General features: G+C 36.8%; 3 protein-coding genes across 5 annotated transcripts in view; all 3 read right to left on the bottom strand.

Moving 5' to 3' along the window:
• Window positions 1–255: 255 nt before the first annotated feature.
• Window positions 256–7,250, bottom strand: renbp (renin binding protein). The gene is made up of 11 exons (XM_051902640.1): window positions 7,074–7,250; window positions 5,662–5,766; window positions 5,232–5,307; window positions 5,013–5,088; window positions 4,129–4,307; window positions 3,650–3,874; window positions 3,454–3,535; window positions 3,143–3,318; window positions 2,530–2,661; window positions 1,551–1,638; window positions 256–826 (listed from the first exon to the last, which is right to left on the bottom strand). Exons 2-11 carry the CDS (start codon window positions 5,760–5,762, stop codon window positions 750–752), a joined length of 1,212 nt encoding a protein of 403 aa, XP_051758600.1. The 5' UTR covers window positions 5,763–5,766; window positions 7,074–7,250; the 3' UTR covers window positions 256–749.
• A 177-nt stretch (window positions 7,251–7,427) lies between these two features.
• Window positions 7,428–13,691, bottom strand: si:ch211-218o21.4 (actin-associated protein FAM107A). 3 transcript variants are annotated; one of them, XR_007931232.1, is made up of 5 exons: window positions 13,599–13,691; window positions 12,816–13,063; window positions 12,620–12,731; window positions 10,729–10,876; window positions 7,428–8,110 (listed from the first exon to the last, which is right to left on the bottom strand). XR_007931232.1 is itself a non-coding variant. In XM_051902641.1 (5 exons), exons 2-5 carry the CDS (start codon window positions 13,003–13,005, stop codon window positions 7,994–7,996), a joined length of 561 nt encoding a protein of 186 aa, XP_051758601.1. In that variant the 5' UTR covers window positions 13,006–13,063; window positions 13,599–13,691; the 3' UTR covers window positions 7,428–7,993. The 3 variants fall into 3 exon arrangements, 1 of the variants encoding a protein (XP_051758601.1); XR_007931233.1 differs by having other exon boundaries at window positions 12,620–12,722; XM_051902641.1 differs by having other exon boundaries at window positions 7,428–8,104.
• Window positions 13,692–15,559: 1,868 nt separating this feature from the next.
• Window positions 15,560–18,415, bottom strand: part of LOC127517650 (protein bicaudal D homolog 2-like) — a 22,230-nt gene continuing 19,374 nt past the window's right edge. The window contains exon 10 of the mRNA XM_051903601.1: window positions 15,560–16,794. Coding sequence (XP_051759561.1) covers window positions 16,789–16,794 — 6 coding nt within the window. The 3' untranslated portion in view covers window positions 15,560–16,788. The remainder of the gene's footprint in view (window positions 16,795–18,415) is intronic.

Here is an 18,415-nt window from a genome sequence, read left to right as displayed (position 1 = left end):
TTGACAAGTCGTCTGCGTGTGAAAAATGCAAGGAAAAACTTTTCTGTTTTTAGTACATCATTGTCATGTAAACGTACCCTTAGTGGTTTATAATATGGGTGATAACTTGAGTTTATTTTTAAGTATGGTGTTTTGGTTTTTTTTGAGTTTCAGTGAGCAAGAATTTGATAGCCTTCATGTATATCATAGTAGTGAGCTTTTCAGACATCAGCATCCACTAAATGACAAGTGCTGTACAAAGTAAGCCAACATCAATTTCAGTAAACATGTCAGTTTATTCAGAGCAGTTGGAATGTCTTTTCACATGATTTAGCCACTAATGTGTGCAGAATTATTAAAGTGATTAACAAAAAGGCACACTTAAGAGCAGCAGATGGGAGTGGTTTACACAACATTGTTTTTTCTAGCTTTGCTTTCTATTAATCACATGGCTGAATAAAAAGCTTTATCAAGAAAACCTTTTAGAGACAAATGCAACGAGTCCAACTTGTGAACATAGTACTGGCTAGAAATTCATTTAATATAAAAAAAAAAACTATATGGTCCCTTTTTCATTCACATGTTAGATGAATGGCTTAAAAAAAAATGGCACTTAAAATGAAAAATATGAACCCGTAATACAATTTGACAGTAAGAATTAATGTAGTTAAAACTATATAATTAAAATTGTATAATTACTGCATTTTATGCAAACTGATCAGTTACACTTCCTGTCACATCTGGTAATGTAGTGCAAAATAACTGCAAGTTCAAGAATCCTGCTTTTCAAGAAGACCATCCAGAAGCTTCTCACACATGTAGAGACACCGAGGAACATGGAAGAACCCTGTACAAAGATTACAGTCAGTGTGTCATGGTTCAAAATTTAAATACATAAACTTGACCATATTTCAAAGAGTACTATGTTTCAAAAGTTTGGGGTCAGTAATTTTTTTTTTTTTTTTTTTAAGAAATACTTTTTTCAGCAAGGATGCATTAAATTGGTCAAAAGTTACAGTAAAGATTTGCACTATTGCAAAGAGGTTTCTGCAAATGCTGTTCTTTTGAACTTTCTAATCATCAATGAATCCTGAAAAAATGGTTTCCACAAAATTAAGCAGCACAACAGTTTTCAACACCAAATCAGCATATGATTTCTGAAGGATCGTGTGACACTAAAGACTGGAGAAATGATGCTGAAAATTCAGTTTTGCCATCACAAAAATAAATTACATTTTAAAATATATTCGAATAGAAAATGCCTTTTAAAGTGTAATATTTCATATTACTGTTATTACTATTTTTTAATCAAATAAATGCACCCTTAGTAAATAGAAGACTTGCTTCAAAAACTTTTAAAAAGTCTTACTGACCCCAAACTTAAACGCTTGTGTAGCTAATCAGAATTAGCTAAAAATTAATTGGGACTAAAAGATGCTCTGCTGCTCAAATAAGGTATTCATTTTGGCAATGAATGATCACATATATATATATACACACACACACACAAACTACAGAAGTCTAGCATGAAGCCTGACAGTGATGGAAAGCAATTTTCTGTAGCTGCTCACCTTTGAAGGGTCCTCCTTTGAAATCCAGCACAACCTCTCCCTGACGACTCAAATATCCAAACCACTCGCCATGTTCCTCATCAGAAAACTTGAGCAAACACACAACAATGGAAACATATGATACTTTTACACCCATTATACACCACCCGGCCAAAAAAGTTAGCTGAATAGGCAAATACTTAAATAGGCAAATACTTAAAGAGTCTATGACTGGATCACTATTGTTGTGATTATTATGTTTCTAGCATGTCATGTGTTTGGGAACAGTTCTTTGAACCCTAACTGATGGAGCATGTAGCTTTTAATATCTTAAACAACCATGTAGGAAGACACATGGCCATATTCCAGGATGACAATACCAATATTCATCAGGCTCTAGTTGTGAAAGAATGGTTTGGAGGGAGCGTGAAGAATCATTTTCACACATGCATTGGCACCTTAATTCCATCAAGAGGTGCATCAATTTTTGGTCAAGATCTTGTATTGACAATGCAAGAGGTGAGCACTCTGTAAAGTCTCCTCCAGCACATCCCAAAGACTTTCAATGAAATTAAGGTCTGGACTCAGAGGTGCCAATTCATGTGTGAAAATGATTCTTCAATCTCTCTGAATCATTCTTTCACAATTTGAGCCTGATGAATCTTGACACTGTTAATTCCAGAATGACAATGTCAAGATTCATCAGGCTCAAACTCTGAAAGACCGGTTGTGAAATTGTGAAAGAACTGGAATATGGCCATATGTGTCTTCCTACATGGTTGTTTAAGAAATGAAAATCTACACACGCCAAATAGGGTTAAAAGAACTGTTCCCAAACAAATAACATGCTAGAAACATAATCACAGCAATAATTATCCAATCATAGACTCTAAAGCATTTGTCTTTATAAATACAAACTGACTTTTTTTTTTTTTTTTTTGGACGGGCAGTGTATAAGTTTTTAATGTATGACATGATGTCTCTGTAATGCATGTCTTACATGTCTGAAGGTGTAGTCGTAGATCTGTTTGAATCGGTCCAGTAGCACAGGCTCTCTGATGTGACTGTAGGCCATCAGGTAGGCGATCAGAGCTTCACAGTGAGGCCACCACAACTTCATATTCCATTCTAACTGTATACACACATATTGGGTTTTCGTGTTTTATGGGGACTTTCTACAGACATAATGATGTGAGCATGTAAGATATGCTACCGCTGCAAATAGCATATATGAAATGACCTGTAGCAGATCTAGACAGGTGGAGCTGGGGGAGGTGGAGGGTTTCTGGTAGCACACTGCAAGACTTGCTTAAAGCAGACACAGAAGCAAACTATTTAAATGTTGAGCAGCAAGCTCATTGGCTGCAGAATCAGCTGTGGCCAATCAGCTTGTGCCATGTAGTGATAGCTAGCAGACTGCATTAAGGACCCACCAGCCTGCGCCATCTAGAACTAGATATTTTTCAAATATTCTGAGGTCACTATTAAATCCCATCCTTAATAACATTACTCTTTCTGTACTTGCGTTATAAATTTGTGTTAAAGTTAACCCTGCTTTCCCCTGCATCTGGAAATCTACATCTACAAACAGCAAATCATTAGTATAATCTAACCTGAGTTGGACAATGACCGTCTACATCCAGGAAGTAGAAAAGACCACCATGTTGTTTATCCCATCCAGTGTGGAACGGGATCTCCATGAACTTATCCACTGCCGTCTTCTGCAGTTGCATGTCTCCTTTTGTCATCGCATACTGCAGCAGAAACCAGCCGGCCTCCAGAGCATGACCTAGAAAGAGACGTCACAGGAAGAAAAGGATGTTGAATTTGTATGGAAGACTGTGGCAGAGATGTTGGATTTACTTCAATAAGACTAAAAAGCAAACTAATGAAATGAAGTGAAACTTTTGAAATGATCACTTACCAGGGTTCTGCAACCGCCCTTGACAGCCAGGAAGTTCCTTTCCATTCAATGTAACATTTTCCAAAATGGCTTTTCCATCTCTCTGAGATGAAGAATTTTGTGTAATGTATCATCATTTGGTGTTTCCATTATCTCAGAATTTCCATTACTTATATACTGTATATATATATATATATATATATATATGTTTGCTCACTTGTATATGCTGTAATATCCGTTCCACACACCATCCACTTAGGTCTTTGTACTTTTCCGCAACATCAGTTCTACCCTCCGTCAGCTGATCTACCAGGCACAGGAGCATCATGGGAACTGCCATACTGTTGACAGGTGGATCACCAGGAAGTTGAGGACGACCAAGACCTGATGAATCAGTCTGAACCCAGAATATCAACTGATCCATCATGCTCTCAGCATCTGTCTAGTGAGAACAAGGACAAAACATAACCTGATATCAGCCATTAAAAATAAACTAAAATTACAAAGAAATTGTAAGATTTATATCAGAGATGGAGAAACAAATGCATATGCTAAAAAGTCACTGAGAGGTGTTCACTTTTTAATAATAAAAAAAAGCACAATCTTCATATTAGCCATAGTCAATTCTATACATATGATGTCATAATAATTTTACCCAGTTTGATTTCTAGGTGAGATATTGACTAATAGTTTTACCTGCATCTCTTTGTCTTGTGTAATCCTGGACAGCTCGTCCATGGCCAACACATAAAAACACTCGCTGAATATCGTCCTTTGAACCTTCACCACTCGACCATCTCTTGTCAGGCAGAAGGCACATTTCCCCGGGCCGCTGGACGCCTGAACTCGAGCAAACTTCTGCAGAAACGCAGCACCTGAAATTCAACAATATCAGATGTAACAGGATCGCTGCATATCTGTGTGATTATCAAGATCAAAGCTGAAGATCAAATGCTGGCATTTAATTTTTTAAAAAACAAAAAATCACTTTCACAGTTTAGCAATGAAGTGTGGGATCTCAAAAAACACTGAATTTTTATGATCTCTCTTATTTTTTTTAAACATTTTGCAGTTCCTGCATAAAACCTTACAGAAAAAGTTATTTTTTGAAAGAAGTTTCTGATGTTCACCATGGCTGCATTTATTTGATCAAAAATACCGTAAATCAGTAATATTGTGAAACATTAGTTCAATTTAAAATAACTGTTTTCTATTTTAATATATTTCCAAATGTAATTTGTTCCTGTGAATTTTCAGCATCATCAGAAATCATTCTGATATGCTGATTTGGTGCCCAACATTTCTTTTTAGTTATTATTGTTAAATAAATGTTACTATAAACATTTCTTATTATTATCAATGTTGAACACAGTTGTGCTGCTTAATATTTTTGTAGAAACCATGATACATTTTTTCAGAATGTTTTGATGAATAGAATGCAGTTGTTTTTTGCAACAATGTAAAAGTCAATTTAACGTATCCTTGATGAATAAAAGTATTAATTTTCTTTCTGACCCTAAAAATTTGAATGGTAGTGTATGTTTATATAGAAAGAGCAACTGAGAAACTGAATCACAAACCTGATTTAGCAGCTTCAAGAATCTCAGGTTTATGAAATCTTTCCATTGTACGATACAACCTGCTGTACATCCATACCTGGTGGAATCGTTAGACACATAAGACACTCAAAGTTTTATTGGACAAAAAAAAAAAAAAAAAAGTCAATCTAGTAGTTTCATCAGCTAATGATTATTATATAAATAAATTATTAGAACATGAAAAACGTAAAAAGCTCTAACCTGTCTCCCCTGTAACCACACATATTTCAGCTCATCATAGACCTTCCCATCTTTTCCAAGGCAGTTAAAAAATCCACTAAAGTCAATATAATGAAACAAACTTTTAAAAAACAGCATTATATTTAATCCACATGTTAAACTAAAATTAACATACAACCTAGCAAAGTACATATGCCTTAAATGCACATCACTGTGACTCAAATTGCTCATTTCAAAATATTAAGAAAGTCTTATGAATACTGTTTGAACGATGGGTGTCCCTCAGGGTTCAGTGTTAAGGACAATTTCAATGTTCGGCATTTATGTGTGTTATTCATTCAGGCTTACAGAATACAAATATTTCAAAATTAGATTAATAATAATAGGGAATAATAGGGAATAATAGGGAAATGCTGCGGAAGCCATTGCATTAAGATGTGAATCATTTCACCCGTGTTCTTTGTCATGGGAATATTTCAGCCAGAAATCCACAACTCTGTCCAGTTCAGCCCGGATTCTCTCTCGATACTGTTCCAGCAGTGCTGCAGTCATTGTTCTTTAAAACAAAGTGACAGTTTAGGGTTATGCATAATGGTTGTTTTATAGTAGGACTAATATATTTTAGATGTGTAGGCACTGCAGCCATCAAAGTGATCTTGTGGTGTTAAAAACTGACCCTTGCTCTGTCAATGAACCAGTGTTTATAACCTTATATGTAGTCAGCAACTCAAAATACTAAACTGTTAATGTTAATGTTAAACTCGTTAATTCTCCTAAAAGAGATTATGTACCTGAATCTGTGTGATATTTTTGAAATACATGTTTATTTATAAATACCAAGCATAAAATGCCCTTACTACCTGACAGACGTCACAAAAAATCTGACCGCATTGCTGCGCATTTTAGCCAATCAGAAAATTAGGCAGCGTCTCTCTGCCAACCTCAACCAATAGCGTAAATTTGGGGATTATGGTTCAACAAAAAGCACAACTGTTTTCAACATAGATAATAATAAGAAATGTTTAATGAGCAACGAATCATATTAGAATGATTTCTGAAGGATCATGTGACACTGAAAACTGGAGTAATGATGCAGAAAATTCAGCTTTGTCATCACAGGAATTTGGAAAACTTAAACTTTTTGAAAATTGTAATATTTCAAAATATTTCTATACTGTTTTTTTTTTTTTTTTTTTTTAAATATAAAATAAATGCAGCCTTTGTGAGCATAAGAGACTTATTTCAAAAACAATTAAAAAAAAATCTTAATTATTCCATACTTTTGACCATCCATGTATATTTTCATTTCATTTTTTTTTTAATTATTATTATTATTATTATTATTATTATTATTATTATTATTATTACTATGGCTATTCCGTTTGGTGCCTGTACTGAAAAAGAAGTTGCTTGACTATTCTGACTTCAATACAATAATGTACATGGAAAACATTAAACAGATAATACTGCATGCATGCATTTTCATGGTAATTGCTGACAAACATTTGAAGGGGAACTCAATATAGTTTGAGCTTAGTACAAGCAAAAGGAACTAAAGAGAACTAGCAACCACTGACAGCAGCTCAGGTCATTGATTAAACAGAAGCTTGTGATTAGTGCATGAATATTATCTGCTTGAATGCACTAAAAGCTTTTAGAAGGAAAGGCAACTGTGAAGTGTTTGGCGTCTCTCTGCTAAACGTTGATTTGTGGAACTACTTTGTCAAATCTGTGATATCTGGTGGTGACTGACTTGCTTTGCGTGCTACTGTAACAAAACAACTTTACGAGAAAAACAGATCATGTTTAAACTTGCTTTGTCTTGGCATTTCCCTGCTAGCAAAACACTTTAAAATTACTCACCAGTTTTGCCAGATGAAGAAACCACACCTTTTGTACTTGACTGTTGTTAAAACGATCCTATTTTTTAGTGACAATGAAAATAAAGCGCTGTTAAATCGACTCTTCCTTAATTTTGCAGAGGCAGTAAAAACGGCTCATCATATGACCAACATCCAGACAGCTGGTCCAGTTTATTCCGCTTTCCCAAGACCATTCGCCAGCTCCTTTTTCTGCTCATCCAATCACAGGCCAGGAAAACAGGCGAGGGTGTGTCTTAGAAAGCTTGTGTAAGCAAAACACACTTTCGCAAATCCTGGAACTGTTGGAGCAGATTGAGCTTTATTGCAAATGGAGGTAGATACACATTAAAACAGATTCATTTTATCAATCAAAGCCATGTTTATTCCATACAATATGAATAGTTCATTCTGGTTTGATTTCAGAATACTGACATTTATAAATACTTTTAAACCCATTACAAAAAAATACTACGTGATTTATTTCTTTTCTTTACAAAGTACCAAAAATGGATGTGAAAACCACACAGTTTGAACATGTACCGTGGTAAAATCGTGGTATTTACTTAAGTTTTTTGTAGTATTACGGTTTTCTGCAATAAAACTGCTAGCTTCGTACAGGCCACCACTCTCAGCAAAATATTACAGTTTGTGAATCACTTGTATGGTTTTACAATAACTGTGGAAGTAATAATGGTATTTGGAGGGAACTATGACTATCTGGATATCTGTACGCTAGTTTTTTTTTTTTTTTTTACATTATTAAATTATTGCAGAACACAAATGAAAAGTGTAGTGAACTGTAACAGACTAAAAATGTATGAAAAAAGGTTAACAACAAGATCATAATAGATATGATGAAACGCTGTGTATCTTATTTCAAAATGAAGCTGCATGGACAAATGAAGTATGTCTTTAGTCAGATCAGGAGTGAATGTTCTTCTGTAGAGCTGTATGGACTTTCTTCAGGTTCTGTCTCACTCGCACAAACTCCAAGAGCTGAACCTCCTCACGTAACTTTTGCTCCTCTTCCTTCTCCTTCTGAGATGTAACACATTATAAAACACAGACAAATAAAACTGATGAAATTCTCACTCTTAAACAGTAGTTTCCATCAAAATATTAGCTATTACAGATAGTGTTCAACCTGTTGTAAACAAAATTACATTAAAAACTGTGAAAACATGAATTACATCATATTAAAGGCACAATATGTAATTTTTCTTTTATTATGCCGCAGTCGCTGCTTCCGTTTCTTCTGGTCAAGCATATGTGGGGTAAAGCGGCGCTGTTTATCATATTAGATACATTTGAGTGTGTTGAAAATGATGTTATAAAACAGATGCAAATGACAAATCTAACGGCGTAATAAATGTAACTTCTGTTGGTGTTCACGGTCAGAGACTATTTTTTTTCAGCAGAAGGAATGATTTTCCTTCATGAAAGTTGCATTGATAAATATTTTTTGGCTTTAATATTTGTATTGTGTGGTAACCTTTTTATAAAAGCAATAAGCCCTGTGAAGCCATGGTTTACAGTGAATTTATAACAGCTAGAACCATGGCTTCTTGGGACTTATTGCTTTAATATATTAAAGCATCTTAGGTGTTTCATGGTTTCTACAAACAAAACTGGAAATTGAGGGTAACACTGGTATGATGTCATTGATAGGCGATGGCTTAGTTGTCGGGGAACTATCCTAGTGGCTAGTTCCTATAACTGAGTTCCAAGAACTATTCAGTGCGAAAGCCCCTTAAATAACACTGTTCTAGTGGTTTTTGGATATTTTAATCCAAAAATCTTACATATTGTGCCTTTAATTTACAAACCCGATTCCAAAAAAGTTGGGACACTGTACAAATTGTGAGTAAAAAAGGAATGCAATAATTTACAAATCTCATAAACTTATATTTTATTCACAATAGAATATAGATAATATATCAAATGTTGAAAGTGAGACATTTTGAAATGTCATGACAAATATTGGCTCATTTTGGATTTCATGAGAGCTACACATTCCAAAAAAGTTGGGACAGGTAGCCATAAGAGGCCGGAAAAGTTAAATGTACATATAAGGAACAGCTGGAGGACCAATTTGCAACTTATTAGGTCAATTGGCAACATGATTGGGTATAAAAAGAGCCTCTCAGAGTGGCAGTGTCTCTCAGAAGTCAAGATGGGCAGAGGATCACCAATTCCCCCAATGCTGCGGGCCGAAAAATAGTGAAGCAATATCAGAAAGGAGTTTCTCAGAGTAAAATTGCAAAGAGCTTGAAGTTATCATCATCTACAGTGCATAATATCATCCAAAGATTCAGAGAATCTGGAACAATCTCTGTGCGTAAAGGTCAAGGCCGGAAAACCATACTGGATGCCCGTGATCTTCGGGCCCTTAGACGGCACTGCATCACATACAGGAATGCTACTGTAATGGAAATCACAACATGGGCTCAGGAATACTTCCAAAAAACATTGTCGGTGAACACAATCCACCGTGCCATTCGCCGTTGCCGGCTAAAACTCTATAGGTCAAAAAAGAAGCCATATCTAAACATGATCCAGAAGCGCAGGCGTTTTCTCTGGGCCAAGGCTCATTTAAAATGGACTGTGGCAAAGTGGAAAACTGTTCTGTGGTCAGACGAATGAAAATTTGAAGTTCTTTTTGGAAAACTGGGACGTCATGTCATCCGGACTAAAGAGGACATGGACAACCCAAGTTGTTATCAGCGCTCAGTTCAGAAGCCTGCATCTCTGATGGTATGGGGTTGCATGAGTGCGTGTGGCATGGGCAGCTTACACATCTGGAAAGGCACCATCAATGCTGAAAGGTATATCCAAGTTCTAGAACAGCATATGCTCCCATCCAGACGTCGTCTCTTTCAGGGAAGACCTTGCATTTTCCAACATGACAATGCCAGACCACATACTGCATCAATTACCACATCATGGCTGCGTAGAAGAAGGATCCGGGTACTGAAATGGCCAGGCTGCAGTCCAGATCTTTCACCCATAGAAAACATTTGGAGCATCATAAAGAGGAAGATGCGACAAAGAAGACCTAAGACAGTTGAGCAACTAGAAGCCTGTATTAGACAAGAATGGGACAACATTCCTATTCCTAAACTTGAGCAACTTGTCTCCTCAGTCCCCAGATGTTTGCAGACTGTTATAAAAAGAAGAGGGGATGCCACACAGTGGTAAACATGGCCTTGTCCCAACTTTTTTGAGATGTGTTGATGCCATGAAATTTAAAATCAACTTATTTTTCCCATAAAATTATACATTTTCTCAGTTTAAACATTTGATATGTCATCTATGTTGTATTCTGAATAAAATACTGAAATTTGAAACTTCCACATCATTGCATTCCTTTTTTATTCACAATTTGTACAGTGTCCCAACTTTTTTGGAATCGGGTTTGTATTATGATTTCTACATAGTAGAAATCATAAATAAAGCAACTTTTATTTTGGTGTAAACTGTGGTTTACCATGGTCAGTTTTGTAAGGGGAACCAAGAATTACAAAAGCAACATACAGAATAAGGAACTTAGAATGCTGGCAATGTCATAAAATTAAACTAATACTATATACTAATCTTTCTTGGTAAATTCATTGTCCAATCACAAGGTGTGTGTTTGACTTGAGGAGGCTGCTGACCATCATCTCCTGATGTTTCTGCTGGCGCTGGAGAAGGACCTGCTCCAGAGGACTCCTGCTCTGCTCCCCCTCCTCCCTCTGGGTCTGCTCTCTCTTCCTCCTCTCTAGAACCGTCTGAAGCTCCGGCTTACAGCACACCACCAGCCCTCTGTCCCGCCCAAAGAGCCAAAGCACAAACAACAGGTATAAAAAAGTAACATTTTACCAGTGTTATTTTAGAAATATGTATATAATACTATTATAGTTTTCATTTCAAGGAAAAGTTCACCCAAAAAGGAAATTGAATTTTTTTTTTCCTGCTGAACACAGAAGAAGATATTTTGGAGAATGTGAGTAACCAAACAGTTGGTCAACTGTTTGGTTACCCACATTATTCAAAATATCTTCTTTTGAGAAAAAAAAAAAAAAAAAATCACACAGGTTTGGAACAAACTCAATGTGAGTAAATGATGACAGAATTTTCCTTTCCTTAAATGTAAGGGTTTTTTTTTTTTTATCTAATATTTAAATTTTATTGTATTTAAGCTATTATTGCAATTAAGGAAAACAATTTATAACATTTTGTTTTAGTTATTAACACTGCATTTTACATGTAATAGTAGTTGAAGAACAGCAGGCCTACTTAACATTATGTATAAAAACAGAAAATCCTGGATCCAAACAACCATGGACCAAACTCCACTAACTATTCCTAAAATGAGATTGATTGACAGGACAATTTATCCTATTTTGGTGGGGAAAAAAATCTTTCAAATATACAACATAGCAACTGATGATAATGTAGGTGAAATACATTTGCATTTATGCATTTAGCAGATGCAGATATAAAAATACTGCAATTTAAAAATAACTGGAAATAATTAAGGAAAAAACAAAATTTTTCATTTTGCCCTCTCACAAATCATGTTAAATTAGATGGTAGGAAAAATAATATTTCAAAATTATATTTCAATGTTTTTACATTCTCTCACAAACATTTTGAGTTCCCAGAGAAACTTGCCATTCAAAACTTTGACGCTCCCCGAGAAACTTTTGTTACAACAAGAAACTTAATGTTTATTATTTCATATTATCGTTTTCATATTATTTTCATCACAAAAGTTGTACAAGCAAACACAAAGTTTCTCGTGGAACGTCAACGTTTTGCGAGCAAATGGCAAGTTTCTCTGGGAACTCAAAATCTTTGCGAGAGAATGCAAAAACATTGAAACATAATTTTTAAATATAATTTTTCCTCCCATCTATTTTTTCCCCCATCACCATGACATAGAAAAACATGAGACAGGATGAAAAAATTATTTCGCATTCTCACAAAACTTTAGCATTCCCCCAAGATACTCCTCAAAAATATTGCGTTCCTCTGATGAAACTTTGTGTTCGCCTGAAAAAGTATTGAAATATAGTTTTTCCTTCCTTATTATTACCATCACAAAGTTTAGTAAGCAAATGCAAAGTTTATTGGGGGAACGCAAAAGTTTTGCGAAAGAATGCAACATTTTGTGAGCGAAAAAATGCCAATTTTTCCAATCTCATTTTTTGCAATCATCATATTCTCTTATGGGCTCCATTGACGACATGAGATTTCTCAGCAGAAGCAGCCAAAGTAACTGAACTTCAGTTTATCAGTAGTCCCTAAAGGACATGGCAGTGCTGATAGGAAGGCCTATCATTACAGTGCCTGACACAGTGTGGCCTGAGCCAGGCTGCTGATAATACCAGAGGGTGTACGATTGCAGCCTGTGTGTCCACACATGACTGCCTGACACAAAAGCCCAGAGAGAGAGAACGAGGCATCATCAATATTTCACTAACCCACTTAAAAAAGCTCAGCGATTTATTAAAGTATCCATGAACAGAGCTAAATGTTCCTGCGTCTGATTTGTGATCTTACTTTTTGTGGGCCAGTAACAGCTCTTTGTGAAGCTCCTGGTGGCTCCTTGAGGCTTTCACCGGGTTGTTTAGGTTCCAGGGGCCCTCGGCAATATCACATTGATCTGCATTTTCTTAGACACAAAAGTTATTTCTGCAAGATTCTACAAGACACACTTCTCATGTCACTGTCTGTCTAAAATACCAGGGCAACGCACCTCGATTATGGCCATGATGATGCAAAGAAGTACAATTAACTGTGTCTGTGGACGTCTTTGTTCGGGACTGTGCTGGTCTGCTGGAGTTGGAGATGTGGTGGTTGTGTCCTGTGACGCTGTTGGATAAGGCATTTTTGAGCTCTTGTTCGGTCGGTCTTGTCGGGAGTGTTTGCGCAGCGGCTGATCTCATTGCACAAGCAGGTATCAAGAAGGGCCCTCAGCCAAAGCTCCTGCTGCATGCTGGGAAACTGTGGATTGGGGTCGTCAACGAAAGCAAAGAGAGTAACAAGAGGGGAGAGATTGAGTTTCACCTAAGTGGGGATCTATAATTTATCCGCTGGTCACATACCTGCCCCGTTCAAATGATTTACTTGTCATTTCAAGCAAAATCACATGAACAGATTGCTGACTGACAGAGAAAGGTATGCTCAAATTTTCATACAAGTAAAATGATGGATAGGAAGAGGATAGGCTATATTAGAGAGCTTAAAGCTAGACTAAGTATACATTTATTACTTGTCTCTATGAATGGACACCATAATATTGCATTTAAAACATTAAAATAATCATAATCACTTTAATTTTGACTCACAGAATCTTATATGAACAAAATGACACACCAGTACATCCACACTGATTCCAGTCTGGACATTTTGGAAACACCAAGAATGATTATCATCGTCCAGGTTATCACATTATTATGGAAATCACACTGGCTTCAAAGGCTATAAAAGCGGAGAAGCTGTACTATTAAGAATATCGAAAGCGTAGTTCTGAACTCACCGAAAGTGTGTCACCGCTCCATGACCGAGGTCTCCTCTGAGCAGCAGTGAGTATGAGAGATCTATTTACTACACAACAGAGCGGACACCTGAGAAAGGTGCCCTGCCGTGCGTCAAAGTGAGGCGCACTTCACTTGCACGCCGCTTGGGGGCAGCAAGTGTACGACAAATCAAAGCACTCCCAATTCTTTCTGTCATGATTTCTTTTCTCATTACAAATGTTTTTACACATAAAGAAGCGAACAGTGGGCTACTTTTAAAATGTGTTTAAAATCGTGTATACTCATGAACTGGAGGCTCCAGTCACATCATTAGCCTAATAAAAGTTGTTTTGTTTTGCATGGAGGGGGTCGCCTCATGGGAGTAGGCATGTTTAAATAATATGCTAAGCCAACACTGCAGGCTCTGGCTATATCGGACATGGATGCGATTACAGCCTTACACAGTGGTTTAAAGGTAGGGTTTGCAATTTCGGAGAGACTAGTAATATTAGCAAGCTAGCTTTGAAAGCATGAGATCAGATCACACCCTCCCTTCAGAGCGCTCTCTAAAGCCACGCCTCCTTCAAAACACATGAATGCACACAGCAGAGTCTGCAAAGCGTTACTAGATGAGAGATTAGGCATTAAATAACCTCATGTCTCAAAACACATAACATTACTATAATAATTACTATAGTAACGTAAACAACTTACAGAGCACTGACTTGTACCACCTGACTGCTGCAGTTTCATTTCGGCATTGATTGTTGACACCCTGTTGAAAAAACCACCAGCATATGCTGGTTAGGTATGTTTTGAAGCGTGGAAGCTGGTTTGAGCTGGTTTATCCTGGTCCTTAGCTGGTCATGAGCTGGATTGAGCTGGTTTATTCTGATCCTGAGCTGGAGCTAGTTGCTTAGGACCAGCACTTGACCAGCTTAAACCAGCTCATGACCAGCATAAACCAGCTTCCATGCTTCAAAACATACCTAACCAGGTTGTTTTTTTAACAGGGTAGAAACTCAGAAATCTGAGTCTGAGCACATGAACAGCTTTGGGTAGAATGTCACAGGTTGCCATCTCCTTACGGTTACAACATGGCCTGAATGCAGCAAAAGCTCTTTGATTTGGTTCAAGAGGAACTGTAAAAGGCAGCTGCTGTTTGTTTGTGGCGCTCAGTGTCTCTTCGACTCTGCATAGCCTTATGGAACGCGCTTATGACATGATGTCTGCACGAGCAGGGTGCACTGATAATATGGAAATACAATCCCTATATTGACATATCAGAGTGTAACAGCTTCTTAAACAAAAAAACGTAGGGCTGGACTTGATTTTGACCATCGTGAATTTACTGGATTGTTGTGTTATGCTATTGCTGTGATCTCATGTGAGTGACAGGTTGTCCCACCCTCGTGCCAGTAAACACGTCATCAGAAAAGAGATGTTGTTGCAAGAGGGAGGGGAATTTATTTAAAGATTTTGAGGGCACATTAATTAAATAATGATGTGCATGGATAAATCATTTATAATATTACATAAAAAAGTAGGAATTGTCAGTTTTGATTCATGGTGACTGTGTCAGTAATGTCTGTTGACTTCACTATATTTTGATGAAGAAATTAATACATTTTCTCCAATTTCTCTAGATCCTTTCATTTACATTTGTGCTGAAAGAGAACAGTTACAGTAAGAAGTACCGGCCCTTTGTCAGCCGTGTAACAAGAGTAGTCATACTGAGCTCAGGGATCTTTTTACTGCAGGACATAATGACAAAAATTGACCCCCTCAGACTAAAGATGGGCAAATGTCAAAGTAGAGGGCATAAAAACCCTTAAACCTGAAATATGACTCTGGGAACTCTGAGGAAAGTGATATGTGATGAGTGGAAAGCATTGAAATTAAACAGGGTCATTGGTTATTACCCAATCAGACTGAAAGAGTAACATCCTCAGTAAGACAAACAAAAGACAACAAATACACGAACATTGAAAACAACTTTATTTTTTTCACTACATATTTTCACAAACAAGACCTGATATTTCATGAAAATTACTATTCTGTAGGGTTGAACCATAAAATATAAAAGAAAATTAGGTTAAAAAATAAACAATAAAAATACAACAGGAAGCATTTTTGAAATATAGAAATCGACTGAAAACGAGATGAAAGTGTTGACAGGCAGATCGACACAACATCGTACATATACACACGGTTCTGACAAGAACAGTGAAATATTGGTTGCGAAGGCCTAGTTTTTAACAAAACAAGCCTATAGGGAATGTATTGTAGGGAATTATCTGCACATGCATGCACAAACAAATGTCCATAATTAGTCTTAAAACAACCCTTACCATCAAATCAATAAACAAAATATTAAACCAATTATCTACAAATCTTCACTCGAAACTTCAAAATATTAAGGCACTATTTTAAATCCTATTACAGTTTTCCCCAGTCAATGTGTTCAATTTGGACATGAACACAACTGTCACAGCAGTTTAACACTATCACACTAAATAAAATTAAATCTGTCTAACAGTGCTGTTGTTAACCCTGTGTTGTAGGTAGGTTAAACTGGCAGTTTGGTAAGTTGATTTTTTTGCATGAGCTAATTAGCAGCAAAAGTCTTTGTACCTCTGCATAGTTGATTGTTCTGCTTACTGGTTATACTGTATACATTTATTTTTTACTTCACGGTAGCGGTCTTTAAAGGCCAGGGCAAGTTATATGTAAATAACCAATGAGGATTCGTAGTAGAACTGCACAACTGGTCAGTTATACCAGAGGAATGTCTTCCATGATACCTAAAAATTCAGTTTTTATGGCTAAAACCAAAACAAGGTGTGTTTATTTATGGCTAGCTTAAGAAAAGGTCAGTCACAGCCAGTTAGACTTCAGTTTTTGGTTTGGTTCATGAATAAGAAAAAAATCTGATGATATGCCATCATGAGATGACATGACGGTGTTCAGCTTTCAGTGTCTTGAAGCTGAAGGGCTTGATCCAAACAAACAAAAATAAGACAAGCACATGGAAACAGGCGAGAGAGAGGGAGTGGGAGAGGCACGAGAGACATGATGAGAGATCCAATGAGGTGAGGTCTGATGAAGAGGAGGATGCTGGGACAGGTCTGCAGGGTGAGGGTGTTCATGAACTGGGCATGAACATGGTCCATGTACACTGGAGCACAGGGGGAGGACACAAGGAGGCTTTCATCTCTGCAAAGACAGAGTGACACACAGTAAGTCAAGTGTCCATTTATACAAATGCTGAAACTGCACAACTGGTTTCAATATTGATAAGCAAATCAATGTATTAGAATGATTTCTGAATGATCATGTGACACTGAAGACTGGTGTAATGGCTTCTGAAAATTCAGTTTTGCCATCTCGGGAATAAATTAAATTTTTAAATATATTAAAATAGAAAACAGTTCTTCTAAATTCAATTTTACAATAGCCACGTTTCCACTGCAGGAACTTTCCCCAGGAACTAGGGACTTTGGGGTGGTACTCGCTTTGTTTCAACCGCAGGAACCAGGGTCTAAATGAAATTACGGGTAAAAATTTCCCCCTCAGAAAGTACCTACTCATGAGGTAGTACTTTTTCGAAGTTCAGGAACTTTCAGGGGTGGGAATTGGGCGCTGAACATGCTGATTGGTTGAGTTCACATAGCATTTTGATTGGTTGACTCCACACAGAATTTATTTCAACCACCATTTTTAAAAGTCTTTTGCGGTGCGTGCAGTAAGTTGTTTGCTATTTGAATCAACAATAGAGTTTAAAAATGTACCGTCGACAAGGTTCAGGCTTTATTAAAGGGTTAGTTCACCCAAAAAATGAAAATTCTGTCATTAATTACTCAGCCTCACAGCGTTCCACACCCGTAAGACCTTTGTTAATCTTTGGAACACAAATTAAGGTATTTTTGTTGAAATCCGATTGTTCAGTGTGGCCTCCATAGCAAGCAATGACATTTCCTCTCTCAAGATCCATTAATGTACTAAAAACATATTTAAATCAGTTCATGTGAGTACAGTGGTTCAATATTATTATAATAAAGCAATGAGAATATTTTTGGTGTGCCAAAAAAACCAAAATAACGACTTATATAGTGATGGCCGATTTCAAAATACTGCTTCAGGAAGCTTCGGAGCGTTATGAATCAGCGTGTCGAATCTTGATTCGGATCACGTGTCAAACCGCCAAACTGTTGAAATCACATGACTTTGGCGCTCCGAACTGCTGATTCAAAATGCTCCCTGAAGCAGTATTTTGAAATCGGACATCACTATGTAAGTCGTTATTTTGGTTTTTTTTTGGCGCACCAAAAATATTCTCGTCGCTTTATAATATTAATATTGAACCACTGTACTCACATGAACTGATTTAAATATGTTTTTAGTACATTAATGGATCTTGACAGAGGAAATGTCATTGCTCCCTATGCAGGCCTCACAGAGCAATCGGATTTCAACAAAAATATCTTAATTTGTGTTCCGAAGATTAACGAAGGTCTTACGGGTGTGGAACGGCATGAGGGTGAGTAATAAATGACATTATTTTCATTTTTGGGTGAACTAACCCTTTAAGGCTTTATACACGGAAGACGAAATCCATGGGAACTGGAAAGTTGTGCACAGTCGTACATCAACAGACATAATCTTCAAGGTACTTTAGACCGTGATGGAAATGCAAACAGCAACAGGTCTGGGGGGAAAAAAAGTTCCTAGGACAAATTGTTCCAGGTAATTTCAGTGGAAAAGCGGCTAATATTGCTGTTTTTACTGTGTTTTTGATCAAATAAAATATGCTTTGGTGAGCATGAGAGACTTCAAA

The sequence above is a fragment of the Ctenopharyngodon idella genome, chromosome 8, assembly GCF_019924925.1.
Source record: "Ctenopharyngodon idella isolate HZGC_01 chromosome 8, HZGC01, whole genome shotgun sequence".
Taxonomy (NCBI): Eukaryota; Metazoa; Chordata; class Actinopteri; order Cypriniformes; family Xenocyprididae; genus Ctenopharyngodon; species Ctenopharyngodon idella.
Note: the sequence above shows the minus strand (reverse complement) of the source record. Positions and strands in the feature narration are given on the sequence as shown.

Excerpts from the sequence above, each read along its gene's own strand:
- si:ch211-218o21.4 (XM_051902641.1), bottom strand. The coding sequence starts at position 13,005 with ATGAGATCAGCCGCTGCGCAAACACTCCCGACAAGACCGACCGAACAA. Across the intron at positions 10,877-12,619 it reads CTGTTACTGGCCCACAAAAA|AGGGCTGGTGGTGTGCTGTA; the intron begins GTAAGATCACAA and ends TGGGCGGGACAG. Across the intron at positions 8,105-10,728 it reads AGAAACATCAGGAGATGATG|AAGGAAGAGGAGCAAAAGTT; the intron begins GTCAGCAGCCTC and ends TCTCAGAAGGAG.
- renbp (XM_051902640.1), bottom strand. The coding sequence starts at position 5,762 with ATGACTGCAGCACTGCTGGAACAGTATCGAGAGAGAATCCGGGCTGAA. Across the intron at positions 3,875-4,128 it reads CACAAGACAAAGAGATGCAG|ACAGATGCTGAGAGCATGAT; the intron begins GTAAAACTATTA and ends TGTTCTCACTAG. Across the intron at positions 1,639-2,529 it reads ACGACTACACCTTCAGACAT|TTTTCTGATGAGGAACATGG; the intron begins GTAAGACATGCA and ends TGTTTGCTCAAG.